This window comes from Nerophis ophidion, linkage group LG07 (assembly GCF_033978795.1).
Source record: "Nerophis ophidion isolate RoL-2023_Sa linkage group LG07, RoL_Noph_v1.0, whole genome shotgun sequence".
Taxonomy (NCBI): Eukaryota; Metazoa; Chordata; class Actinopteri; order Syngnathiformes; family Syngnathidae; genus Nerophis; species Nerophis ophidion.
In genome coordinates this window covers 77,929,414-77,957,034 of record NC_084617.1, presented here as the reverse complement: position 1 = coordinate 77,957,034, position 27,621 = coordinate 77,929,414, and the positions used below count along the sequence as shown (strand labels likewise).

Here is a 27,621-nt window from a genome sequence, read left to right as displayed (position 1 = left end):
CAGGGGTCGGCAACCTTTTTGGCTGAGAGAGCCAAGAAGCTAAATATTTAAAAATGTATTTCCCTAAGAGCCATGTAATAATTTTTTTAGCACTGAACACAACTAAACGTGTGCATTTTTAAGTAAGACCAAAATGTCCTGAGTATAATAGGTCTCTTATTCTTTATAATAACATTGTTATTCTGAAGCTAATTGTGGAGGGGGCGTGGCATGCGGGCCTGCAGCAAAGCAGGATGTTGCCAGGACCGGCCTCGAAATCAGTGACAGGTGGGTAGAAGGCCCACCTGGGCCTTGTTATCTAATCACCTGTCGCTCTGTTATAAGCAGCAGCCAGGAGGAGAGATGGGGTTGGGGCTGGAGCCAGACTCGAGAAATTGGGCCGCCATCTTGAAGTGGTGATGAGGAGCCGGCCAGTAGCCTAAAGTGACAGTTGACAGGTAGAAAACAAAGATGCTAAACTGACAGTTGACAGGTAGAAAACAAAGATGCTAAACTGACAGTTGACAGGTAGAAAACAAAGATGCTAAACTGACGGTTGACAGGTAGAAAACAAAGATGCTAAACTGACAGTTGACAGGTAGAAAACAAAGATGCTAAACTGACAGTTGACAGGTAGAAAACAAAGATGCTAAAGTGACAGTTGACAGGTAGAAAACAAAGATGCTAAAGTGACAGTTGACAGGTAGAAAACAAAGATGCTAAACTGACAGTTGACAGGTAGAAAACAAAGATGGTGTTCAGCGTTTTCCTGCACAAATGAGCGGACTGTTGAGAATAGGAATCGGTGGATTACTTTTCACCAGTAAGATTTAACATTAACGTACTATTGGTTGTATTTTGTGAAAAGAATATTAGCACAGAGTTGAGAAGGAGCAAATATCTTCAGTAATACTGAAATCCTAGCCGCTAGCAAACAAAAGTATGACCACAATAGAATTGCTTGTCAATGAAATCACTTAAATTTAAAAATGTCATACTTGGAAAACAAAGTTGAAATAAATGGTGAAGATAAAGATTGATCAAAATTCAAAATTTACCAGCTGCCACTGATTATGATGCATTCTAATTTTAGGCAAAGCATAAGACAATACTTTCTTAACATTATAATTGTGACCAGGAATAGGTCTTCATGTAATAATAGTAAAATACTAAGGTTGTTGGGTAAGACAGAATTTGGTTTTATTCTGAATCCAGTTAAACAGATTGATGGTTTTAGCTGATATAAAGACTTTCAGATGTTTATATGTTTATGTTGAAGTATTTGGCAATTGCTTTTATCCGAAGTGACATACATAAAATATACATACAAAACAATGACTGTAAACATGATCATTTAAGGGAAGAATGTAATAGAAAATAACAATACAAAGTGTCAACTTAGATACAGTCTATAAGATATATAGATACGTAATGTATTCATACATTGTTTATGTAGGATATACGCATGTATATATAAAACCTCATTATATTGTTTCTTCAATTTAAAAATAGTTGATCCTTCTCTGGGATTATATTCCCAGTTGTGATCTCAGACGTCTGGTCACTTATAGCATATACGAATATTCTACTGTTAAGCAAACTGAATAATAAAACGTGTGTCCTTCATCATAGCTACACCTATGAAAAAAAACTGCATGAAAAAGAGTGGTATTCAGTGAGGTAAAATGAATGAAATGCGCTGACAGTTCACTGCTCCTGACTAATGAACCGCACTGAGTGGAGCGCATCACCACTCCAAGATGGCGGCCCCGCGTCTCGTCAGCGCCATGCTGCCAGAGTCGGTGGCTCGGTACTCTCGCGAGATTTGGCAACGTGGCTTCGAAGCGTCATAGTGACGTGTTTTTCAGTGGACAAGAGGAGGCTGGTTTGAAAGCAAACAAATTGTCGGGATGTGAAATACTTCAGAACTATTGAACACATTTAAGAAGATAGACGCGGACGATCCACGGAAATATGACACCTTACCTCCAAGCATTGTAGACGCAAAATACATGTTTGCACCAGTGTTAGCTTGCTAGTTAGCTAGCCAGGCAAACAAACCCAAAAAAATGGCGAGTGTACATGAAAGTTTGTATTTTAACCCGATGATGACCAACGGTGTTGTTCACGCCAACGTGTTCGGCATCAAAGACTGGGTGACTCCTTATAAAATCTCCGTCCTGGCGTTGCTGTACGAGATGACGTCATCGAAGATCATAACACTTCCGGAAAGAAGACGACTTAACAAGCTCATCTTACCTTTGCAGCAGGTAGTGTCCTAATATGGTCATATGTCGTTCTCTGCACTTGTCAAAGCTCTTGTCTCAAACGGCTCGTCTTGGCTTTCAGAGCTCAGATCGGACTCTTGGCCAGTTCCTCAAGACTGTGGAGGAGTGTTGCCCTGAAACGGCATATTCCGTCAAAATCAGGTTTGCTAAATTACAAATAAAAAAAAAACTAACTTCTAGGAAAACAAACTCGTTAAAGGCCTACTGAAATGAGATGTTCTTATTTAAACGGGGATAGCAGGTCCATTCTATGTGTCATACTTCATCATTTTGCGATATTGCCATATTTTTACGGAAAGGATTTAGTAGAGAACATCCACGATAAAGTTCGCAAATTCTGGTCGCTAATGAAAAAAGCCTTGCCTGTACCGGACGTAGCAGACGATGTGCGCGTGATGTCACAGGTTGTAGGGCTCCTCACATCTGAACATTGTTTACAATCATGGCCACCTGCAGCAAGAGCGATTCGGACCGAGAAAGCGACAATTTCCCCTTTAATTTGAGCGAGGATGAAAGATTTGTGAATGGGGAAAGTGAGAGTGAAGGACTAGAAAGAAAAAAAAAAGACAAAGGCAGTGAGAGCGATTCTGATGTTATTAGACATTTACTAGGATAATTCTGTAAAATCCCTTATCTGATTATTGTGTTACTAGTGTTTTAGTGAGATTATAAAGTCATACCTGAACGTCGTAGGGGTGTGGTGACCGCCAGTGTCTCTGATGGAAGCCATGTCACCGGTAAGATATTACTTACTACCACAATTTTCTCACCGAAACCTGCCGGTTGACGTGTGGTAGAGAAACATGTTCGCTTGACCGCTCTGTTCCATATTAAAGCTTCACAACAAACAAAGAAACACCGGCTGTGTTTTGGTTGCTAAAGGCAGCTGCAATCCACCGCTTTCCACCAACAGCATTCTTCTTTATAGTCTCCATTATTAATTGAACAAATTGCAAAAGATTCAGCAACACAGATGTCCAAAATACTGTGTTATTATGCGATTAAAGCAGACGACTTTTAGCCGTGAGTGGTGCTGGGATCAAATGTCCGCTCCAACCAATAACGTCACAAGCACGCGTCAACATAAGCGTCATCATTCCGCAACGTTTTCAACAGGACACTTCGTGGGAAATTTAAAATTGCAATTTAGTAAACTAAAGCGGCCGTATTGGCATGTGTTGCAATGTTAATATTCCATCATTGATATATAAACTATCAGACTGCGTGGTCGCTAGTAGTGGCTTTCAGTAGGCCTTTAAACTGTTGAAAACTCATTGTATTGTATTTGTTCATTTGAAGGACAATGTGCAGTTACTGTCAGGCTTGTTCCTGACAGTTTTGGTCTATGTCTTAGTTTTTCCTCTGCATTTGTCTTTGTTTACTGTGTTTAGTTCCTGTCAGCACTCCTATTTTGGTTCTGTTTCCTGTTTGTCTTCCTGAGTGCTGTTTCCCCTCAGATGCGGCTGATTGGCACCTGGCCACACCTGGTGTCAATCAGCCCACTCCTATTTTTACCTGCTTTGTCCTCCAGTCAGTGCTGGATGATTGTCGCTCCTACCGGTTCTTTGTCACCACTACCTGTCAATGTCATTAATACTTTGTTGTGGCTGTGTCTACTTTTCTTCACTCTGCTCATGTCATAGTTCCTTCTTCCATCCATCCATCCATTTTCTACCGCTTATTCCCTTTCGGGGTTGCGGGGGGCGCTGGCGCCTATCTCAGCTACAATCGGGCGGAAGGCAGGGTACACCCTGGACAAGTCGCCACCTCATCGCAGGGCCAACACAGATAGACAGACAACATTCACACTCACATTCACACACTAGGGCCAATTTAGTGTTGCCAATCAACCTATCCCCCGGTATTGTCACAGTAAGTGTTTTGTTCATAGCCTAGTTTGTTATTCGCCTCGTGCGCACCTTTTGTTTGTTCTTGTTTTAGTATTTAAATGATTCATGTTTTTTTATTCAATGCCTGCCACCGTCTCTGCATTTTGGGGTTTGTCAAAAACAAACTCTGGCAGTTACATTGAGAAAAAGGTGCACCAGGTGTAGTCCATTTTTGGTGCATCTAACATCCACAATAACATTACGCAGGATTGAAATGACATAACGACATAGAAATTACATAATGATCAACAATTTAAAATACAATACAAAGGAAGTATGTGAATGTGGAGCATTGACCCCGCCCTCAATACCCATTTTTTATTCTTTGGTAAACCAGGTGCTTATGAAATGTGTTATGCTGCTTTCCATTTGTACTGGAAGGTTGTAATTTCCAAGTACAGCGATGGAAATTTGAACCGTAACGCCCCCAAGATTGGATATCCTTTTTTGAAAGTCCTCTCCAACCCTGAGTTGGCTTTCAAAGATGGCTGCTCTGAGTGTAAACAATAACAGAAGCTCTGTAATACCTGTTAGCACTTCTGACTAGTTTTTATCGTAATAAATCAGCCATATTCAATGTATTGTTGGATATATGCACCTGTACATGATAATGTTACTGTAGTCTAAATTGCTTTATTTCATGTGGTACATACGTACTACTGCGATGAGGTGGCAACTTGTCCAGGGTGTAAACTGCCTTCTGCCTGATTGTAGCTGAGATAGTCCGAGCTCTGACTATTTAGATTTTATTTATTAAATGAAAGTTATTAAATGATGAGTGAAGGGAGTCATTTTACTTTTATTTAGACTGTCAACCTGACCCCGACTTAAACAAGTTGAAAAACTTATTGGGGTGTTACCATTTAGTGGTCAATTGTACAGAATATGTACTGTACTGTACAATCTATTAATAAAAGTTTCAATCAGTCAATCAAAAACTATTCCCTCAAGTTGCCGCACATGATGTGCAATGATCTATTTTCACAATTATTTGGGTTCATGTGGAGAGCGCCCTCTTCTGAATTACTGAAAATCTGTCGAGTGAAGTAAACTCAAGAGCTTTTGTCTATATCATGTTGCTGAACCGGATAAATAACCCAAAAAACTAGGCAGTGTCTTGAGGTCATGCTGCTGTATTGGACGTTAGCTTACACGTCTTTGGCCGATTGTCGTAGCTTCTTAGTCGTCCAGCCGCTTGGAACTAAGTCGACAGGCCTTAAGTACTGCTGTCACCGCAGAAGTTCTTTCAGCCCTTTTACTTTTCACATCCTGTAGAGTGGTCTTCATTAATGACTGCATCAGCGCACACAGACTTGCTGTTTCCTGTAAGCACTTTTGGATGGACAGCAGGCCAAGGACGTGCGGCTTGTCCACCTATCACTCAAATGCAGAAGACAGAGGAGAGAAAAGAAATACAAATAAAAAACAACCTCAGCCTCTTTCAGTTAGGTTATTGTACTAATCAAAACATGAATGTCCATTCAATGTTGACTAATCGTGCAGCAATTAATTCCATTGTTTGTTTGTTTTCTTTCAAAGGCTCCATGAAATGGTAGATGGCGAGCTTAAAGACATGGAACACTTCTTCTCGACTCTTCCCACTCCTTTCACAACTTTTGATTCAGAGGCGTACAAAACCAGTGTTGTGGGTAGGTAACACTGCAAAGCATTAATAAATTGGACCGATCAAACGTACTTCTGCGCTTCTCTTGTGTTTTAGGTCTCTTCATGAGACACATGCTGCTGGCCTACAACAAGCTTTCCTTCAGTCAGGTGTACAAGCTGTACAAGTCCCTGCAGCATTATTACCACAGCCACTACCCCAAGCCCACTGAGGGCCAGGTGAGTTTGATGGAAATGGCTGTGGATGACTGCGATATGGACCTCACCAGCGCTGAAGATACGGTTGGTGACCGAACTGAGGCGGGGGACATCCCTTTTGACCAATCAGAAATCCGGTTTGTTCTGCCATCCTTTTATTAATACTCTAAACTTTGGTTCCTTTCCAAGTCATTTTCTGCAGCTACATGTGGTTTGTGCCCTTTAACTTGGCAAATCACTTATAACCAGTAGTAAAGATTAACTGTACTAATACTTTTGTTATGATGTTGTTTTGATCAGGATGGCTACTAACCTGATTAAATTATTTTAAGGGAGGAAAACACTCCAAGTCGAGGTCCCCTGTCACAAAAGCAAGCAGAGTACTTTCTTGCACGACAGGTGAGTTGTAAACTCACCAATAGACTATCTATATTGTGTTTGATATCAAGATGCATATAAAGAACATATTTTCTCAGGCGTACCTTCTGAAGAATGATGAAAACAAAGCCCTGAAGCCTGCTGTGCTGCAGGAGGAGCTCAACAACATGCTCAAGTTCAACCCAGACTTTGCTGAGGCGGTAAGAATCCTTAAAGGGGCTGTTTGCAACCTTTATGCAGCTGCTTTCTAAAATGTAGTAAGCCCTCTTTCACGTAAACTACACCTCATGTGAAACACACACATTAGTTATGTTTGTTGCCAGCTTTAATTAGCAGGAGGGCAAAGTCGATCATTCTATGACAATAGTTCTCTAACTTTTTTAACCAAGTACCTACTCAGAAAACACTTGGCTTTCCAAATACCATCATAATGACTAACATTAAAACACAGTAGCGTAGTAGGCCTAAATATTAATTAAAACAAGGCAGAAGTTTGTTTTTTTAATAAGTATATTTAATATTTTTGGGCACTGTAGCATTACACACAGTTTGAACAGTAACATTCTGTTTGAATATTTCATTCATTGATTATTTGGCGTACCACTAGATGGAGCCCTCATACCACTAGTGGTACATGTACTTCAGTTAGGGAATCCCTGTGGTATGGTAACAGGAAGAAGACTGTAAGGTTTTAGTTGCTTCTCTGAGGCTGCTTTAGTTTGGTGTATGAGCACATGCGCCTGCATGTACGTGTGTACCCTACTTGTGTGCAAATAATAAACTACATATCTATTGCTACCGTAACTACCTGCTGGTGTTAATGTGTATGTTGGTGCTCATTTACCCCATAGTCTGTGAACACACACTGTGGGCTGAGAATGACAAAGAGTTGTGTGTCTGGGAGTGAAACACTGTGTGTGTGCACGAAGGAAATACTTGCTGGAATTGGGCCCAATGTTAACATAATATTGGCAATAATAGCGTCTGACTTTGTGTGTCTTCTTCTAGATGCTACAATACATTATTAACTTTACTTTGTTTTCACATAAAAAACAACTAATGTTTAAGGTGTGCTGGCTAATATGTTGCCGTGCCCCGCCGCCGCAATCAGATGCTGTCAGGGGAAACTCTGTATTATGTTCTGTTAAACCACTAATGCTATCATCATTAGGGAAGGGCACAGAACCCTGGTTCTATAATGATGCCGGTTCCAATGTAAAATAGTAGAAAAGAGAGAAAAATGATGAAGCTATTGATGCTCCATTTTAGCGCTAAATGACTGCAGAATCAGCCACCTGCAACAAGTGCTTTGCTGTAACATCTTTTATGTCATGTACATGCACAACAACACAGAACTTCCTAATGATGCACCAGTTATAGTTAGAGCCAGTCAAGTTGCATCAACAACATTTAGTTTGTTTTTTGCACATTTTCTGTTGCATATTGCCGCAATAGTCATGACAATTAATTGTGGATTTCATTTAAAATTTTTGAATGTATTACATAGTTAATTTATATATCAATCCATCCATTTTTCTACCGCCTGTCCCTTTTGGGGTCGCGGGGGCTGCTGGAGCCCATCCCAGCTGCATTCAGGCTGAAGGCGGCGTACACCCTGGACAAGTCGCCACCTATTTAAAGTATTTAAATTACCAGTCAGTTCAACTTGAAGCTCACAAAATTCCATGGAAATTTAAAGTAATTGAGTTGTTTTTTGTTTTTTTTACAGAAGTTCGCTTGTTTTCCATTTTTAAGTTCCTGTTTGGGCACCAATTAAGTGCTAGTACTGCTTTTTAGGTAATGATCTGGTACTAATATTGGTTAAAAAGGAAGCATTACATATTCCTCAACATAAGCTGGCTAGTAGTGCTATTATTTTGGTGTGGAAACAAAAGTTTGTTTTGAACAAGTAGCAAACAGCCCCTTTAAAAGTCATCCTTGTTTTGGAAAACTTTCACACCTGGTGCTTCCTCTCTCCTCAGCATTACTTGAACTATCTGAACAGCATCAGAGTGCAGGACATCTTCCTCTCCGCCCATAGTCTCTTACATTACTTTGACCGCCTCATCTTGTCTGGGAATGAGGGGAAGAGCAACGGAGATGAAGGTTATGGCAGAAGTCTCCGCTACGCTGCTCTCAACTTAGCCAGCCTTCATTGTCGCTTTGGACACTAGTGCGTATATCCTACTAGAACTAAACAGACCAGACTTGCTTGCTTAATCTCTCCACTTACTTTCTTTTCTCTGCTCTAGCTTGCAGGCTGATTTAGCTCTGCAGGAGGCCATCCGCATCGCCCAGGAGTCCAATGATCACGTCTGCTTGCAGCATTGTTTGGTAAAAACAACTTGTCCAACCTTGCACCTGTGTACACTTTCCCTCCACTAATGTTCTTGTATCCTGCGACAGAGTTGGCTCTACACACTGGAACAGATGAAAGGATCAGACACCACTGGGTTGACATTGGATTCTGTCAAAACCGCTGCTCATTTCTGCCTGCCGGTGAGTTCTGCGTGACCTGAATGACAAGGCTGTCATGAAAAGTTAGTTCTACTGTTGTTTTTAATTGGTACTGTCAGATGACTTTATCAAATTGATTTGAATGTGGCCATCTCTCTATTTTATTTCATAGGACAGCAATCTATCTGTGGAGATTACTGTGTGTCAGGGTTGGTGTCAATATGACATCGTTGTATAATTTGCATAATTAGCTATGACACGTGTATTACTGGTATTTTTTTAAAGGCTAAACATAATTGTATACATAAGCAAAGGTGTCTAACCACGGCCCGCCAACGTCCACAATCTGGCCAGTGGAATATCTATGATTTATTTATTTTTTAGGATGGAGTCAGTTGTGTTTCTCAAGAATGCTCACATCTTGATGATGGGGGGGGATAGTTCGTCAATGACTTTATATATTGTATGAGTTAGGTCTGTGCAGTTTTGTATGGAGCAATCCAAACAAGCTTTCTCACCCCTGATGGAAGTAATGGTGCGTTCCATTTGTACTGGGAAGTTGGAATGTACAAGTTCCTTGTCAGAATTTCGGGAACGCCCCTCGTGGTCTGATTCCTGACTTGGAAAGTCTGAGCATTCTCACCACACCCCGAGTTGGTTTCATAGATGGCTGCCCTGGATGTAAACATTGATATATGCTTCTATAATATCCATTATTAGCACTTCTGATTCATTTTTGTTGCACTAAGTCAGCCAAATAGAATGTATTGTTCAGCGCTTATCGGTATATATCGTGACATTAGTGTAGTGTAAAGTAAATGTATTTCATGTTTTTATACGTTTTACATTGCTAGCAATAGCATCTGTGTTTCCTCTTCATCCACCGTGTCTGCAGAAAAAGTCTACATTTCTCTATAAGTTCATTCCAATCCAATCCACTTTATTTATATAGCATATTTAAACAACACAATGTTTCCAAAGTGCTGCACAACAATATTAAAAACATTCAGATACTATCTTGAGCTCCACCAATGATTGAATAAAAATAAAAATAAATCATAATTAATGAATACATATAAAACCAATATAAAAACAATATAAGAATAAATATGATTAAAAACGATTTTAAGGGTGAAACCAATTAAAACAGTAAATAGAAATCAACATTTTATAACACAGGAGGCAACGGAGGACCACACAACTCATTTGGTGTTAAAAGCCAGAGAATAAAAATGGTTGTTTACATCCAGACAAGGCAAGCGCTACAATAACTTTTGTGGGTGCGGCCTTCTTGATTTCCGACCTCGTAAGTTGAACGCTCACAACTCGGCTGTGACGTCATTCCCAGCTCCGACATCCAACTTCCGAGATAAATGGAAAGCACCATAAAAACAGCAGAAGTCACAAACAACATAAGTCAATACACGTGGCCACCAGCTAACATACCCACACAGCATGTGATCATGAAAGTACTGTAGATCATTTAATTAGTTTACATTCGGTAATTGAGTTACTTCATGAATCAGTGATATGTATTCATTAATTGTGGCGAGTTGCCACAAATGCGTTTTGATTGCCACAAAATTTGTCTGGCAGCATCTGTTGCCCTCGCTCATCAACACATTATAATAGGACTGTGTGTGAATTTAGCTGCATGCATTAGATTGCATCGTAACTCTGCTTTAACACGCCTCATACAAACCCGTTTTGCCAATTTAGAAACTTTTAGCATGTATTCAGCCCCTTTTAGATAGTTTTTTAAATGATTCCTATCATACACAATCCGTATGTAAGACAAGAACTCATGTTTTTCTTTTATTTTACGCATTATTAGTCATGAATTACGTCATGTATTAAGTGGCTAAAACACACCTAACGAGTTTACTGTAGTGGACCCTTAAAGCCCTCTGAAAAAACATCCAAAAACCACCAACAATACTCCCTTTACATCTCACGACCGGAATGTCATTCTTTTTGGTATAATAAGCGCTAACGCAGACCAAACTATTTTTAGTGGTGCCGTGATCACAAAGGGCTAACTAGCTGGTGCTGCTGTATCGCTTCTGAGCTGCTAAAAGTTAATTCTATAATATAAATATTGTGTGTCACCTGAATAGTAGAAGTTGGGGGCCATTAACTGAGAAGTTGGTCAACTTTGAGATTCGACCTGGAGATGTTGAGAAAGACAACCCCTTTTTTTATATTTTACCTTCGGTGGATTATGATTCGTTCTTCATCAAAACGGGAAGATATGAACCTCCCATCAGTCGGCATCCCAGCGATATTTTACATTGTATGTAAGTGATTGTTTTTATCATGTTTGTGGTTTGTTTGTATTTCTAGTTTAGCACTTAGCAAAACCGCTTCATGATGCTAAATGCTTCACTAAAGCTGGATCCAGCTTCTAAAACTTGTACATCATCCTCCTTATATTCAGGCTCAGAATTATAAGGTTCTGGATCATCTTTTGTTCTGAAGTAGTCTTTGATGGCTCTCATGAAGTCTGTACTGAGGAGTTGTGTTTTTTTGTTGAACGTAAAAGCAAACATTGTAATTAATATGCCGCCATATGCTTAAAATGAGCAAAATACTTGAGTGTTACATGTTATTAAAAATGTGCCTGATACTACATTACATATATACTTATGGTGTGAGCACAAACTGTATATAAAATGTTGATGTAGGGTTTTTTACAGGTCTTTATAGGCAGAATAGACTGAGCCATTGGCTCCACTGTTAGCTGACTTTGCTTGCTTTTATTTACAAGTTAAAATGCAGAAAAAAGAAAAACATTTGTGTACTTGATTTACATAAAGATTTTAAATGATAGGCAAAATGTAAAAAATAAAGTGCTGTTTTCCCTTTTGAGTTATTTTTCCTAAGCCTTTACAGTATTTGTGCATTGTTAGTGTCATTGAGCAATTGTCACATTTATGCATTTTTACAAGCATGGTCAAAGCTGTCTACATGCCCTGGTGATGGAATGGTACAAGTTCATACATATAGAGGCAGAGGCCCAATCTTTCATTTGTCCAACAAACCGAAAACAAACATCTAATTATTTAACACCAGAATGCGAGGTTGAGCGACTGGTTGTCTCCTCTCTCTGCCACAGTACCTGGCTTCTCTGCGCATCCAGTCTTTGGTCCAGCAGAGGACCACGCAGGGTAAAACGGCCATGGAGGCCCTGAAGGACGCAGACATCCTGCACTGGAAGCACAGCTTGTCGGAGCTGATCGAGATCAGCTTGGCTCAGACCACGTCCATATGGAAGATGTATGGCAAGAGGTCAGACCCTTCACCTGGCATCACAAAGTTGTCTACTCTGCTCTCTGCTGACCGCTACCCAACACCTGCGTACACAGTCACATGAAATGACTTCCTGAACATTTGAATAAGTTGCATGAATAGATAAATGCACATAACCAGGAAGCACTTGGGTGACCTTGAGTCCATAAAGAATGGATCATTTATCTATACAGATGAATTGTCTTCCTCTCAATGTATTCATGTGTCGCCCGTATGCAGCACCATGGCTCTGCAGCAGGCCCAGCTGCTTCTCCACATGAGCAGCCTCGAGCCGGTCAATTACGGGGTCCAGCAGAATAATACTGAGGCTTTTGCCGTGGCGCTCTGCCATCTGGCTGAGTTGCACGCTGAGCAGGTAACACTCTGAATTTAATTTCCTGTGCCTGATTAATGCCTGCTGGTACATCACTGACATGCACGGGGAGAAAGTAATAACACAGATGAGCATTCTTTAGCGCAGTGGTCACCGACCTTTTCAAGCCCAAGATCCCTGGTCTCAGACAAAAAACAAAGCAGGACCTACCCCTGGGTCAACTATGTTTTTATATATATATATGTATATATATATATATATATATATATATATATATAGTGTATATATATATATTTATTATATATATATATATATATATATATATATATAGTGTATATATATATATATCAATATTTATTTATATAGCCATAAATCACAAGTGTCTCAAAGGGCTGCACAAACCTCAACGACATCCTCGGTAGAGCCCACATAAGGGCAAGGAAAAACTCGCATCCAATGGGACGTCGGTGACAGTGACAATGATGACTATAAGAAACCTTGGAGAGGACCGCATATGTGTTATTAAGAGGGACTAGACTAGGTAGTCCTTGTTTAGCTGCCACCTTGTTTCATCACATATTACTGCCTTTGCACATGTCAATGTTGACTTTTGTATGCACGATAAATCAACAGCAAATCCGTACTTTTGAGCAATGTTCACGGGTGTTTGTTAGCTAGATGATGATCGTGGTTGTGGGAGTTGTTTGATGTTGGATGCTAGAAAATGTCCGATGTGTTGCAGCAGTCAGCCTTAATGCATTGTTGCAGCCGTTGTGTCGCTAGCGCTGCATGTGAGGCTAAAGAGGGAGAGGCGAGGTGTGTTCAGGGGTTAAAATGGGTGTCTGTTAGCGGGTCTGCTAAACACTCTCTAGGTGGGGGTGTCACTGATGTCATATTTTTTATTTAATTTTTTTCTAATATTTTCACAATAGTGTCCCAAAGTTCCACTGGTCGATTGCGATGGACGTGTTGGCGCCCATTAAGTGGTTCTTGTTTTTATTCCTTTGCTTGTGTTACAGGGCCTGTATGGGGCTGTTGCTGACATCCTACAGCATCTTAAAGATCAGTTTCCTGCTCATACTCAGCATGCCAAGGTATGTTTCAGCTCGGGGGTGTCCTAACTTTACACCAAAAACATATACTGAAAAATCAAAGTATGCAGAGGCCCATTTTACCTTTATGTATTTGGGAAGAGCTGACTGTCTATTTATCTTGCATGACTTGCATCCATTCTTCTCCAATGCAGCTCTGGATGCTGAGTGACATAAAAATCCAATTTGAGAGGCACATGGTCGAAGGAAAGTACAATTTGGCCGAACAACTGGTCCCGTCTATTTCTGCTTTAAACAAAACAGAGGGTCTCTACAGGTAATTGGAAGGCACACACCTTTAACTATAAGTCGCCTTTATCATTGCAGTTAAAACAGTCTTGGGTTTTTCCAGGAAAGTCTGTGTCCTTAAAGTTCTGAGTCGGACCACTGAGGCTTACAGCATCTTGCAGCGACTGCAGGCGCATTGCGAGAAGAATAAATGCACAGAGACAGTCATCAGGTAGACAAACACTCCTGCTCTGTATCTGAAAATACATTTGTGTGTCCTTCTTATCACAGGAATGCACAACAGTTTTTTTTTTTTTATCTCGCACAGAGTTCTGCTTTCAACAGCTGAGCTCCACTGGGAGTCATCCGACTTTTCCACAGCACTTCCTCTCCTCTTCCAGGCCTTGGCTCTGGCCCGGCAGCACCACCTCCAGTCCCTGGCCTCAGAGACCCTCCTGCACCTGGCCTTCACTCAGGTCAGTCCAAACACTTTTGCTTTAAGTTGTATTCATCACTAGGCTGGGCATTACATGGAGTTTGCAAAATATATCCATATTTATTCAAAGAAGATATGAATTAAGAAAAGATCCTAGTATCGATGTAATTTATTTCACGTTAAAATGACCAAACACTTGTGTTCCTTGATTCTCCCCCGCTCCCCCTCCATGGGCTACTAAACCCCTCCCCTTCTTCCTTCCAAGACCTGCTTGCAGTGTAATAACATCCATGATTGGTTGGTTGTTTACTATGATGAGTCACCATTGGTTAAGATTAGGGCAAAACATTAGGGACAGGCCAATCAGAGGCAAGATCGGGCAGGTCATGGAACCAGGAAGGGAAATCACAACAAACGTCCCAAATGACGACGAGAGAGTCAAGCGGGCCGTTTATATATTAAAAAAACTAGTGCAATATGGCAGAGGGATTCTCTTCTTTAGATGTTTCTTTTAGTGGTGAAGACCATGTTACAGGAAACTCACAATGTGTCAACTTGGCCACATTTGGACAAATGTACGTGTCTGGATAGAACATTCATCTGACTTGTTTATGTAAGTCCAAATCAAAACTGTTCTCCAGTTGCCAAGCCAGGCTTATTTCACAGGAGAAATGCTGACAAAAATGTATGTGAAGTGAGGAAGATGATAGTCAAGTCACTTACTTGGTGCTGAGCAGAGGCGTGCGTGCGAGCGTGAGCGAGAGCGAGAGCGTGAGCGTGAGCGTGATAGTGTGTGACAGTCCATTACATCAAACACTGGCCCGTCTGCAGTTTTATGTTTTATCTGAGTTTGAAACATGTTGCATTATTTGCACAGCTTTGTTATGTATTTTAGATAGAAATAATATTTGTATATTTTATTTACGTTTTTTAATTTTGTGCTACTTAAACAGTTTATTTTCTGTGCTGTAAATACCCATCCTGACTAACTGGTTAATAAAAGTTCCACTGACTGTTTACAGTACAGTTTTCATTCACTTCAATTTTAAAAATGAATATCTTTATATGTATTTATCACCGAAAAATATATCTAGATATATGTTAAATATGGAGTATAAGTAAAAATCTATTGAGGTGTACTTGTTGGTCCATGTCGCCCAGCCCTATTCATCAATGGCTTTGGTATTTTGTTCCCCCCTCTCCGTAGTTGATGTTGGGGGTCCCCGAGCAGGCTCTTCTGGTCCTGCATGAAGCCATCGAGCCCATTCTGGCACACGGCGCCCTGGTAGACAAAGGGCGGGCCCTGTTGCTGGCAGCCCGCTGTCAGATGGCGCTTGCTGGGTTCAGGCCACACCAACAAGGGCAAGCAGGTAACACATTTCAACTTTGACATATTTTAGAGCAGGGGTCACCACGGCCATGAGGTCACACCCCAGCACCATTGGAGCCTGCTCTAAAAATAGCTGGCTCACCACCAGTTATTTGTGTCTAAAATTGTATTTTATTGTGTTAGTATTCTGCGGCCTTATCAGTAGTTTGGGAACACACGTCACTTTGCCAACCACGCCAACAGAGACCTCAGTAACTTAGAATTCCAGCACGTTATAAGATGCCATTGAACACTTAAGAGAGAAGGGAAATACTACTTGTCGTTGAAATGGTTCTATTCTAATTTTTGTGTTCGCTGCTCTTGCCAAAGCTAATAGTCATTAAAACCACAGCCATATTTCACGTGTCCTTAAAGTTGTCATTAAATATTTTTATAGCGGCATACTTCTTAAATAAACTAACAATCTGTTCAGATGCCAAGGAAATCAATGAGTTTATTTAGTTAGAAGATGATTGGTGAAGGCAGCAGCCCCCGCCATCAATAACTAAAACTACTATTGACTAGTTCATAGTTGATTTTACTTGTACAAATGTGATGCAACATAATTCATGATTTTAAAAATGTCCTACGAATGATCAAAATGAAACAATTGATGAAAAGGTGTTGCAGCCAACTCTTTATCTGTTTCCTACCTTGTTACATCATTATTGATCGTTATTTGGAGACATTCTTAAAGTCCTACTGAAAGCCACTACTAGCGACCACGCAGTCTGATAGTTTATATATCAATGATGAAATATTAACATTGCAACACATGCCAATATGGCCTTTTTACTTTACTAAATTGCAATTATAAATTTTGTGCGAAGTGTCCTGTTGAAAACGTCGTGTAATGATGACGTGTATGATGACGCGTGCGCGTGACGTCTCGGGTTGTAGCGGACAGTTTTTTCCAGCCTGATCCCAGCTATAAGTAGTTTGCTTTAAACGCAGAATTCCACAGTATTCTGGACCTCTGTGTTGGTGAATATTTTGCAATTTGTTCAATTAATAATGGAGACGTCAAAGAAGAAAGATGTAGGTGAGAAGCAGTGTATTGCAGCTGCCTTTAGCATCACAAACACATCCGGTGTTTCCTTGTTTACATTCCCGAAGGTGAAGCTTTACTATGGAACAGAGCGGTCAAGCGAACATGGTTCTCTACCACATGTCAACCGGCAGGTTTCGGTGAGAAAATTGTGGTAATAAGTCGGCTCTTACCATAGGCGTGAGCAGGGCTTGCGTCCTCCTGCAGCTGCGGACTTTTACCTCCTCCCACCAGAGACACTGGCGGTCATCACACCTGTGGCCACACCCCTCCGACTTTCAGGTAGGACCATATAATCTCACTAAAACACTAGTAACACAATAAGCAGATAAGGGATTTTCCAGAATTATCCTAGTAAATGTGTCTAATAACATCTGAATCGCTCCCACTGCCCTCGCCTTTTTTTTTTTCTAGTCCTTCACTCTCACTTTCCTCATCCACAAATCTTTCATCCTCGCTCAAATTAATGAGAAAATTGTCGCTTTCTCGGTCTGAATCGCTCTCGCTGCTGGTGGCCATGATTATAAACAATGTTCAGATGTGAGGAGCTCCACAACCCGTGACATCACGCGCACATCGTCTGCTACTTCTGGTACAGGCAAGGCTTTTTTATTAGCGACCAAAAGTTGCGAACTTTATCGTGGATGTTCTCTACTAAATCCTTTCAGCAAAAATATGGCAATATGGTGAAATGATGAAGTATGACACATAGAATGGAGCTGCTATCCCCGTTTAAATAAGAACATATCATTTCTGTAGGCCTTTAATGTGGTCACTTAGTGCATAAAGATTAATATAATTCCAAATAGAATAAAGTAAATGTGAAGTGTGCATCAAACTGGTCGCCCTGAATATTTCCTGGGGTGTCCCCTGCCTGAGAGTTGCATGTGACTCAGCCTCATCTTCTTCCTAACAGATTTGTGCGGTGTTGTCTCGGCTCTAGACATGTTAAATGAGGCTGCAGTCTATTTTTCCAAACTCAACTGCAAGGAGCGCCTGCGAGACGTTCACTACCTGCAAGCTCAGCTCTACCATTGTCTGGGACAAACGTCACAGCGCAACAAAAGTACCATGCTCTTCCGCCTGCAGGACCAGGAGTTACAGTCCCCAGCTGCCTCACTCTCCATGCGCCTCTAAGTCACACCACTAGATGGCACTCAGACTCAAAACCTCTTTTGAGAAACTGCTTTAATCCAGCCATCCATCCATTTCCACCCCTTGTCCCTTTTGGTGTTGCAGGGGGTGTTGGAGTCCATCTCAGCTGCATCTTGTTTTGAAATAAATATGAGGCAGTGCTTCAGTTGTGAGTAGAAGAAGACAAGGTCCACTTCCTCTTTAATGGTGGACAGTCAGAGTTGTACATGATGGCTTGTGGATAAACAACACGACTTAATAGCTTGCAAACAACAGCAGCCTTGCTTTGTCAGACCAACTTTATCAGCAGCTGTCATGCTGCCGGGTTTTCGGGGCACGCTTATTGATGAATGAAGGTAATCATGCCGGGCCGGCAGATTCATGGAGCGCCCGCAGAATACTGATGCTGTGTCCGCAGGAGGAAATAGTCATCCCATTTATAATGTAGAGAACATGACATAAGAGCAGACGCTGGGTCTGGATTGCTCTTAACTCTTTGTGTGAGGGCGATTTGTGATGATAATAACTATGTTTTATCACAGGACTCTTGTAGTTATATTGAGTGTCTTCTTTTGAAAATATAGTTTAATCTTATACTTTGTTTTCATTAGTCTAACAATAAATTGTGTGGAGAACTTTGGCAGATTTGTGCATTCAAAGCCATCCTTTCTGTTTACTGCTTTGTCCTCATTAGGCTCAGCGGTGAGTTGGAGCTTATCCTGGCTGACTTTGTACTCCCTGAAATAAACTGATACAACTAACTGGAAATATACAACATAAAGTGGTAGGAAATATTTCATTCATGAATAAAGCATTATATGGGGTAATAATTACAAAACTTAACATTTATTCACTAATTGTGTTACAAGAAAGATCAGTTATAATGATACATAACGTTGGAAGTAGAGAACATACAAACCCTTTAAAGTTGGAGTCCCCAATCTCGTTATATGCAAATATAGTGACAATTAACTTCATTCTGTTCTATTCTATTAAACATTTTTAAAAAAGTTTGCTCAAAGATCCCTTCAGGACTCTTCAGTGAGTACACAGGGAAGGACTTCATGACATTGAATAATGAATTGTTAGGCTCCGCCTCCAAACATTACCTGTGACGGATGCTCCCGAGCAGCCGATACATGTCTACTACCTGGCTGGTGATGATACATGTCTACTACCCGGCTGGTGATGATACATGTCTACTACCCAGCTGGTGATGATACATGTCTACTACCCGGCTGGTGATGATACATGTCTACTACCCGGCTGGTGATGATACATGTCTACTACCCAGCTGGTGATGATACATGTCTACTACCCAGCTGGTGATGATACATGTCTACTACCCAGCTGGTGATGATACATGTCTACTACCCGGCTGGTGATGATACATGTCTACTACCCAGCTGGTGCTGATACATGTCTACTACCCGGCTGGTGATGATACATGTCTACTACCCAGCTGGTGATGATACATGTCTACTACCCGGCTGGTGATGATACATGTCTACTACCCAGCTGGTGCTGATACATGTCTACTACCCTGCTGGTGATGATACATGTCTACTACCCGGCTGGTGCTGATACATGTCTACTACCCAGCTGGTGATGATACATGTCTACTACCCAGCTGGTGATGATACATGTCTACTACCCGGCTGGTGCTGATACATGTCTACTACCCAGCTGGTGATGATACATGTCTACTACCCAGCTGGTGATGATACATGTCTACTACCCAGCTGCGGCTGATACATGTCTACTACCGGGCTGGTGATGATACATGTCTACTACCCGGCTGGTGATGATACATGTCTACTACCCGGCTGGTGATGATACATGTCTACTACCCAGCTGGTGATGATACATGTCTACTACCCGGCTGGTGATGATACATGTCTACTACCCGGCTGGTGATGATACATGTCTACTACCCGGCTGGTGATGATACATGTCTACTACCCAGCTGGTGATGATACATGTCTACTACCCGGCTGGTGATGATACATGTCTACTACCCGGCTGGTGATGATACATGTCTACTACCCGACTGGTGATGATACATGTCTACTACCCGGCTGGTGATGATACATGTCTACTACCCGGCTACTGTACATTGACAATGTACACACACTGACATTCAAAGTCCATGAAGGTTTCAATGCTGAAGTTGAACTGAAATCCTGGAATGTTTTTAGAATTGTTGAAGAAGAGTTCAACCTTTCCTAAACAGGCAGAGTTTTCTGAAATTGCAACAGTTTCAATCAGATGAAAATTGTGCAACTTTGAAGAATTTCCCATGGATTTCAATGAGGATTTCCCCCAAGATTGGGAAATTTAGGTAAAGTGTGAATCATTATGGAACTGGTAAAAACAAACTTGAATGGTGTGAATGAGTTGAAATGTTTGAAATGGGTCAAGAAATGTTGAAGTAGTAACTTGTTGAATTGAGAAATGCTATTACAGAATTTCAGGAAAACAACTTTGTTTTTTCTCCTAATTAAGAAGAAGGTTTTGAAGGTGGAACAGTTGAAGTGGGTTGAAATCATGTAGTCGCCAGGGAAAAGAGTGGAAACAGGGCTTTGGCAAACCAGGAATTCTGGAAAATCCTGGACTTTTTTTTTTACTTGAAAAAAGGGAAGTGTACAATTTCCAGAATGGTGGAATGTGGTGAAGGTGGATAGTTTGAATTGGTTGAAAAATGTGGAAATGGTGAAAGTTTAAAAAATGGTCAATTCTTTTTGAATGGGAAAAATGTCCTGGAAAACCTGGAATTCTGGGGAGTCTAGGATTTTTTGAAATTTGTCAAGGGAAAGCCCGCAATTCCCGAATAGTCTGAACAGTTTAAAGTTGGAAGGCTTTGAATCGGGTGAAATATGTGGAAAGTAGAGCGTGCCAAAATCTTGAGGAGAAGAAGAATAACTAGAAGAGGACTTTACTGAAGGAATGTGGTGTGAATGCTGAAGTTGAAATGAAATGCTGATGGAATGTAGGATGAATGTTGAAGAGTTGGAATGTTGAAGAGTTGGAATGTTGAAGAGTTGGAATGTTGAAGAGCTGACTCTGAACTGAAATGCTGATGGAATGTAGAATGAATGTAAAATGGTTTAAATGTTGAAATCGTTTAAACGCTGAAATGCTTTGAATTTTGGAATGGTTTGAATGTTGAAGAGTTTGAATTTCCAGGAAAAGTGCAAGTTGGTTTGGAAGCTGGGAAAGTGTTAGTTTGCATGTCCAGGATGAGTGGAATGTGTTGATGTTGGAATGATTAGAACAGGTTGAAAAATTGTGCAACTTGAAAAGTATCCCTTTCATTTCAATGGAAATTTCCTGGAATTTGGGGAAAAGTGGGATTTTTGCAGAATGATTAGAAGCATGGATGCTCTGGATGAGCTGGATTGGTTGGTGTTGGGATTGTTTCAATTGTTGAAGTAGTAAATAATATTGGGGAATTTCAGGAAAATGTCGATTATTTTGTTGGGAAAAGGGCCTGGTGGTCTAGTGGTTAGAGTGTCCGCCCTGAGATGGGTAGGTTGTGAGTTCAGATCCCGGCCGAGTCTTACCAAAGACTATAAAAGTGGGAGCCATGACCTCCCTGCTTGGCACTCAGCATCAAGGCTTGGAATTGGGGGTTAAATCACCAAAAATGATTCCCGGGCGCGGCACCGCTGCTGCTCACTGCTCCCCTCACCTCCCAGGGGGTGATGAAGGGTGATGAGTCAAATGCAGGGAATAACTTCGCCACATTTAGTGTGTGTGTGACAATCATTGCTACTTTAACTTTAACTTTAATTTTCAGAAGTGCGACCCCGAAAGGGAATAAGCGGTAGAAAATGGATGGATGGATGGATGGAAAGGTTTGAATGGCTTGAAGAATGTGGGAATTGTGGAAGTTTGAAAAACAGCCAATTCATTTTGAATGGGAAAAAGCACAAAAAAAAGGAATTAGGGGAAATCCTGGATTATTTTTTAGAATTGAAGCAGAAAATTGAAAAATGTGGAAGGTAGAGCGCTTCAAAATCTGTAGAAGAATAATAACAATAGTAATAAACATTTGAATTTTGGTGTGGAAAAATGCTTTGAAGCATTCACACAACTAAGAAAAAAGTGGCTTTTTCATGATCAGATCCATTTCATGTTTGAACTTCAAAAGGCTTCAAAATGGTTTCAAGTCAAGGAAAAGCAGATTATGATCTTTAAAGTTCACCACGATGATGTCACCGTCTCATCACCATCATCTTTGAAGTTCACCACGATGATGTCACCGTCTCATCACCATCATCTTTGAAGTTCACCACGATGATGTCACCGTCTCATCACCATCATCTTTGAAGTTCACCACGATGATGTCACCCTCTCATCACCATCATCTTTGAAGTTCACCACGATGATGTCACCGTCTCATCACCATCATCTTTGAAGTTCACCACGATGATGTCACCCTCTCATCACCATCATCTTTGAAGTTCACCACGATGATGTCACCCTCTCATCACCATCATCTTTGAAGTTCACCACGATGATGTCACCCTCTCATCACCATCATCTTTGAAGTTCACCACGATGATGTCACCGTCTCATCACCATCATCTTTGAAGTTCACCACGATGATGTCACCGTCTCATCACCATCATCTTTGAAGTTCACCACGATGATGTCACCGTCTCATCACCATCATCTTTGAAGTTCACCACGATGATGTCACCGACCGTCTCATCACCATCATCTTTGAAGTTCACCACGATGATGTCACCGTCTCATCACCATCATCTTTGAAGTTCACCACGATGATGTCACCCTCTCATCACCATCATCTTTGAAGTTCACCACGATGATGTCACCCTCTCATCACCATCATCTTTGAAGTTCACCACGATGATGTCACCGACCGTCTCATCACCATCATCTTTGAAGTTCACCACGATGATGTCACCGACCGTCTCATCACCATCATCTTTGAAGTTCACCACGATGATGTCACCGTCTCATCACCATCATCTTTGAAGTTCACCACGATGATGTCACCGACCGTCTCATCACCATCATCTTTGAACTTCACCACGATGATGTCACCCTCTCATCACCATCATCTTTGAAGTTCACCACGATGATGTCACCGTCTCATCACCATCATCTTTGAAGTTCACCACGATGATGTCACCCTCTCATCACCATCATCTTTGAAGTTCACCACGATGATGTCACCCTCTCATCACCATCATCTTTGAAGTTCACCACGATGATGTCACCCTCTCATCACCATCATCTTTGAAGTTCACCACGATGATGTCACCGTCTCATCACCATCATCTTTGAAGTTCACCACGATGATGTCACCGTCTCATCACCATCATCTTTGAAGTTCACCACGATGATGTCACCGACCGTCTCATCACCATCATCTTTGAAGTTCACCACGATGATGTCACCGACCGTCTCATCACCATCATCTTTGAACTTCACCACGATGATGTCACCCTCTCATCACCATCATCTTTGAAGTTCACCACGATGATGTCACCCTCTCATCACCATCATCTTTGAAGTTCACCACGATGATGTCACCCTCTCATCACCATCATCTTTGAAGTTCACCACGATGATGTCACCCTCTCATCACCATCATCTTTGAAGTTCACCACGATGATGTCACCGTCTCATCACCATCATCTTTGAAGTTCACCACGATGATGTCACCGTCTCATCACCATCATCTTTGAAGTTCACCACGATGATGTCACCGACCGTCTCATCACCATCATCTTTGAAGTTCACCACGATGATGTCACCGTCTCATCACCATCATCTTTGAAGTTCACCACGATGATGTCACCGTCTCATCACCACTTTCTTAGCAACATTAATTGAAAGGTGACCCAGCCTTCAGTCAGGTGAAGAAAAGCCGGTCATCAAAGCCTGAACGGCCTTTTGTTTGCAGAAGGACAAGCGGTAGGAAATGAATGGAAGGAAGGAGAAGGGCGCCATCTAGTGACAACAGGACGCTTTAGAAGGCCTCAACAAACCTGACATTTCCCTTCGGATGACCAAGGACGTTTTATTAATCTTGCTTGATGAGAAACTTTTGAAATAGTAAACAATAATTTGTTGTTGGTCAAACATTAACATGAGTTTTAAAAGACAATTTTATATTGACATTTATAATTACACTTTTATTTGTAAGCTACATTTTCCTCACTTGGATTTTAGGTTTTGGTGTGTGTTTTTTAGATCCTAGTACATAAAAATAACAATAAAAAACTCTACTGTCGCACATGAAAGGTTATCCTGGAAAAAAAAAAAATTCCACCAGCCGAGACAAGATGAACAGTTTGTAGGCTGAGCTATAAAAGTTTCATATTTAAATTGAACATTGAAAATAAACATCCATCCATAGTCCAAAGCATCACAAACTGCGTCAGCATAGTAAAATATCACCTTTATCTCGTACTTCCAATACATAAATCAACGAGGAAAACTCTCAGAGAGCACATCCCTCCAGGTAGTAAAAACTTTGAGTTCAGACAGCGATCCGGATCAGCCCCAAAATGTAATCGCTTCTTCCTCCCCCCATTTCTGACATGTCAGGAAAGTTTAATTCAAATGTTCCCATCACTTTTTGAGCCATCTTTAGCGGGATGAAGACTCTTGGCAGTCATCCACTTTCTTTGTCCCTGTGGGTGGAGGCGGGACCACTAACATACACTCAGACAGAATTTGAAACTTGTAATGTAAACGTACGGTAACGCAGTATAAATGATCCGGATCAGCCCCGATATGTTATGACTTGTTTCCTATCCCGTTTTGGACATTTCCTGAAAGTTAGCAAGGAGCTACTTTGCCAACTAACTCACAGACAGAAAGACAAAGGATGACAAAGCCTCCTGGTGGAGGTTACAACTCTAAGAGCATCCATGTTTGCTTTTTAAAATGACCCAAAAGAGGTCATAAAACGGAGTCATTCTGCAGCTTTGGTACGTCTGAGCGGGAGTTTGAAAGCACGTTTAGTATCCTGCCGGATATCCTCCTTTCCTGGGGTCGGACTCGGCACAGAGACGCTGTCCTTGCTGCATCACCACCTGGACCACCGAATCTGGACTCTTCAGCAGCTGGGTTACATGGTTCTTCTGCATCAGGCCTTCAAGGACACTCTGGAATGAAAAACACATTAAGGATGTGATCTGTAGAGGTTGGTGTGGATTAAAACAAGAACAAACTTGTTCCCCTGAGCTGGGGGTCAGCAACCTGCGGCTCTTTAGTGGCTCTCTGGACCTCTTTCAGAGATGTGTGAAAATGGAAGAAGATGAAGAAAATATATTTTCTGTAGGAGAACATGACACAAACCTTCCTAATTGTTAGAAATCTCACTCTTTATGTATACAAACTTGTCTTCACTGGCATTTTGAACACCTCTCTGGAACTATGCCGCATGCCGTCCCGCTTCAGGACCTCCGCCATGGTCCCTGGTCCCAAGAAAGCAGGGATCACAGGACTTGATGACTACAGGCCGGTGGCGCTGACGTCTGTGGTCATGAAGTCCTTTGAGGGCTTGGTCCTGCCCCACCTCAAGGACATCACCGCCCCGCTCCTGGACCCGCTGCAGTTTGCCAACAGAGCCAACAGGTCTGTGGATGATGCAGTGAACCTGGCCCTCCACTTCATCCTGGATCATCTGGATTCCCCAGGAACCTAGCCAGGATCCTATTTGTGGACTTCAGCTCTGCTTTCAACACCATCCTCCCTGGACTGCTACGAGACAGGCTCTACCCCCTCTGCAGTGGGATCAAAGACTTCCTGACGGACTGAAGACAGCAAATGGGGCCTGGGAAGATTGTCTCAGGCAGTCGAACCACGAACACTGGTACTCCTCAGGGCTGTGTACTTTCCCCCTGGCTCTTCTCCCCGCATACAAACTACTGCACCTCCAGTCACCAGTCGGTAAAGCTGCTCAAGTTTGCGGATGACACTACTCTCATCAGGCTCATCTCGGATGGCGACGAGTCCGCCTACAGGAGAGAGGTGGACCGACTGGCGTCCTGGTGCAGCCTCAACACCCTGGATCTGAACGCCCAGAAAACAGTGGAGATGATCATGGACTTCAGGAAAGTCAAAGCCCCACCATCCCCCCTCACCCTGATTAACTCTCCCACCTCCGTCTCCATTGTGGACTTCATCCGTTTCTTTGGCACCACCATCCCCCAGGACCTCAAGTGGGAGTCGACCATCAGCTCCCTCATCAAGAAGGCCCAGCAGAGGATGTACTTCCTGCCGCAACTGAAGAAACTGAAGGTGCCGACCGAGAGACTGGTGTATTGTTGGGCAGTTTCTCCTGTTCCTCTTCTCAGCACCTCTCAAGCTCCATCAGTTTGCATGAGAAGTGTGGGTTTTCATCCAGGATGTCTCGGTACATTGCTGCATTCATCTTTCCCTCTATCCTGACTTGTCTCCCAGTTAGTTTTCATCCATGATGTCTCTGTACATTGCTGCATTCATCTTAGTCTAGTCAGGGAGGTGACCAAGAACCCGATGGTCACTCTGTCAGAACTACAGCATTCCTCTGTGGAGAGAAGAGAACCTTCCAGAAGGACAACCATCCCTGCAGCAATCCACCAATCAGGCTTCTTTAGTCTAGTAGCCAGACGGAAGCCATTTATGCACCTTGAGGACTCTTAGACCATGAGAAATTTTACTTTGGGCTCTCGAGTTCGTGGAACGCTATACTGGTTTTTGTTCCGCCCGGTTGGTCTCACGATAGCTGGGACAGTCACCAAAAACCGGGGCAAAATTTAGCTAAAGACTTTCATCCATAACCAAATGTTGTGACCCAGATAAAATACTCTTGTAAATTTAACACTGATTGTGTTCTTTTAATAAGAGTATTCTAATAGATCAATAACAACTATTTTACACTGCATGTCGCCACCTACCTTCTCAAAGCCCTGCTCCACCACCGTCAGATTTGGATTGAGTTGATTGTGCACTCGCGGCTCGTTAACTGCTTTCTTTAGGTCATAGTTGAAAAAGAGGGAGTTGAGGATGACCTGGTAGAAGAAGAATGATCATGTGACTGTCAGAAGGGAGTGAGAATGCATGCAGATGAGCGGAAGTCTTGAACCGGTCTAACCAAAGCGGTGGCGGTGGTGATTTTGGTGCCTCCTGATGCTCCTACAACCATTTTAACCCTTTTGTCTTTGTCGAAGACGATCGCTGGCGTCATGGAAGACAGAGGCCTCTTGCCTGACAGAAAAACAAAATGCCCCAAACACACACTTTTAGTTTCATCTTAATTTCCTGACAGGTGCAAAGACAATGTGAGCTTTGTACTCAGTCAGTCTCTTCTGACAACACAGCAGGCACAGAATGGACTCTTCTCACCTGGTTGGATGAAGTTGTTAGGCGAGGGAGGGATTCCAAAGCCATTGATTATGTATGGAGAGCTGAAGTCGTCCATTTCATCGTTGAAGATTATTCCAGTTGATCGAGACCTGACTTTGGATCCAAAGCTGGATGCAGAAAAAAAACATAATCATTAATATTGATACAATAGGAAGGGGATTTATATGTTTACCTGACACATGAAATGTGACACATTTGGACCATGCACTAGCCGCCAGACGGCAGTAGAGTGTTGAATATCTCTTACGGCCCAAGCTGTTTGTTTACATGCTTTGTTTATTTCTCTTTGTTATTTGGGCTTATAGGACCCTAATTAGAATAAAAACTAAGAACCATCTTTTGATATGATGTACTTAGTCCATAAGTACACAAATGTGTACTTCATGTTTAATAACATGCAAATTCTTATTTTTACACTTTTTTTCCTAATTCCATTGTATGTTATACTCTTCTGACAACACCAGATGGCAGTATAAGTGTCCACATAA

At 41.8% G+C, this 27,621-nt stretch overlaps 2 protein-coding genes across 2 annotated transcripts in view; one reads left to right on the top strand and one right to left on the bottom strand.

Moving 5' to 3' along the window:
* Window positions 1-1,822: 1,822 nt before the first annotated feature.
* anapc5 (anaphase promoting complex subunit 5) lies at window positions 1,823-18,416 on the top strand. The gene is made up of 17 exons (XM_061907191.1): window positions 1,823-2,249; window positions 2,329-2,408; window positions 5,696-5,805; window positions 5,877-6,114; window positions 6,310-6,376; window positions 6,454-6,555; window positions 8,338-8,528; window positions 8,608-8,689; window positions 8,762-8,854; window positions 11,928-12,100; window positions 12,341-12,476; window positions 13,454-13,528; window positions 13,681-13,802; window positions 13,878-13,985; window positions 14,082-14,229; window positions 15,397-15,559; window positions 17,523-18,416. The coding sequence occupies exons 1-17, from the start codon at window positions 2,049-2,051 to the stop codon at window positions 17,741-17,743; spliced, it is 2,310 nt and encodes a 769-aa protein (XP_061763175.1). The 5' UTR covers window positions 1,823-2,048; the 3' UTR covers window positions 17,744-18,416.
* Window positions 18,417-24,155: 5,739 nt separating this feature from the next.
* ggt1a (gamma-glutamyltransferase 1a) overlaps window positions 24,156-27,621 on the bottom strand; it is a 56,790-nt gene continuing 53,324 nt past the window's right edge. Inside the window, 4 exon segments of the mRNA XM_061907212.1 lie at window positions 24,156-24,888; window positions 26,665-26,778; window positions 26,862-26,974; window positions 27,113-27,240. Coding sequence (XP_061763196.1) covers window positions 24,742-24,888; window positions 26,665-26,778; window positions 26,862-26,974; window positions 27,113-27,240 — 502 coding nt within the window. The 3' untranslated portion in view covers window positions 24,156-24,741.

Excerpts from the sequence above, each read along its gene's own strand:
- anapc5 (XM_061907191.1), top strand. The coding sequence starts at position 2,049 with ATGGCGAGTGTACATGAAAGTTTGTATTTTAACCCGATGATGACCAAC. Across the intron at positions 2,409-5,695 it reads GCATATTCCGTCAAAATCAG|GCTCCATGAAATGGTAGATG; the intron begins GTTTGCTAAATT and ends TTTCTTTCAAAG. Across the intron at positions 12,477-13,453 it reads CTGAGTTGCACGCTGAGCAG|GGCCTGTATGGGGCTGTTGC; the intron begins GTAACACTCTGA and ends CTTGTGTTACAG.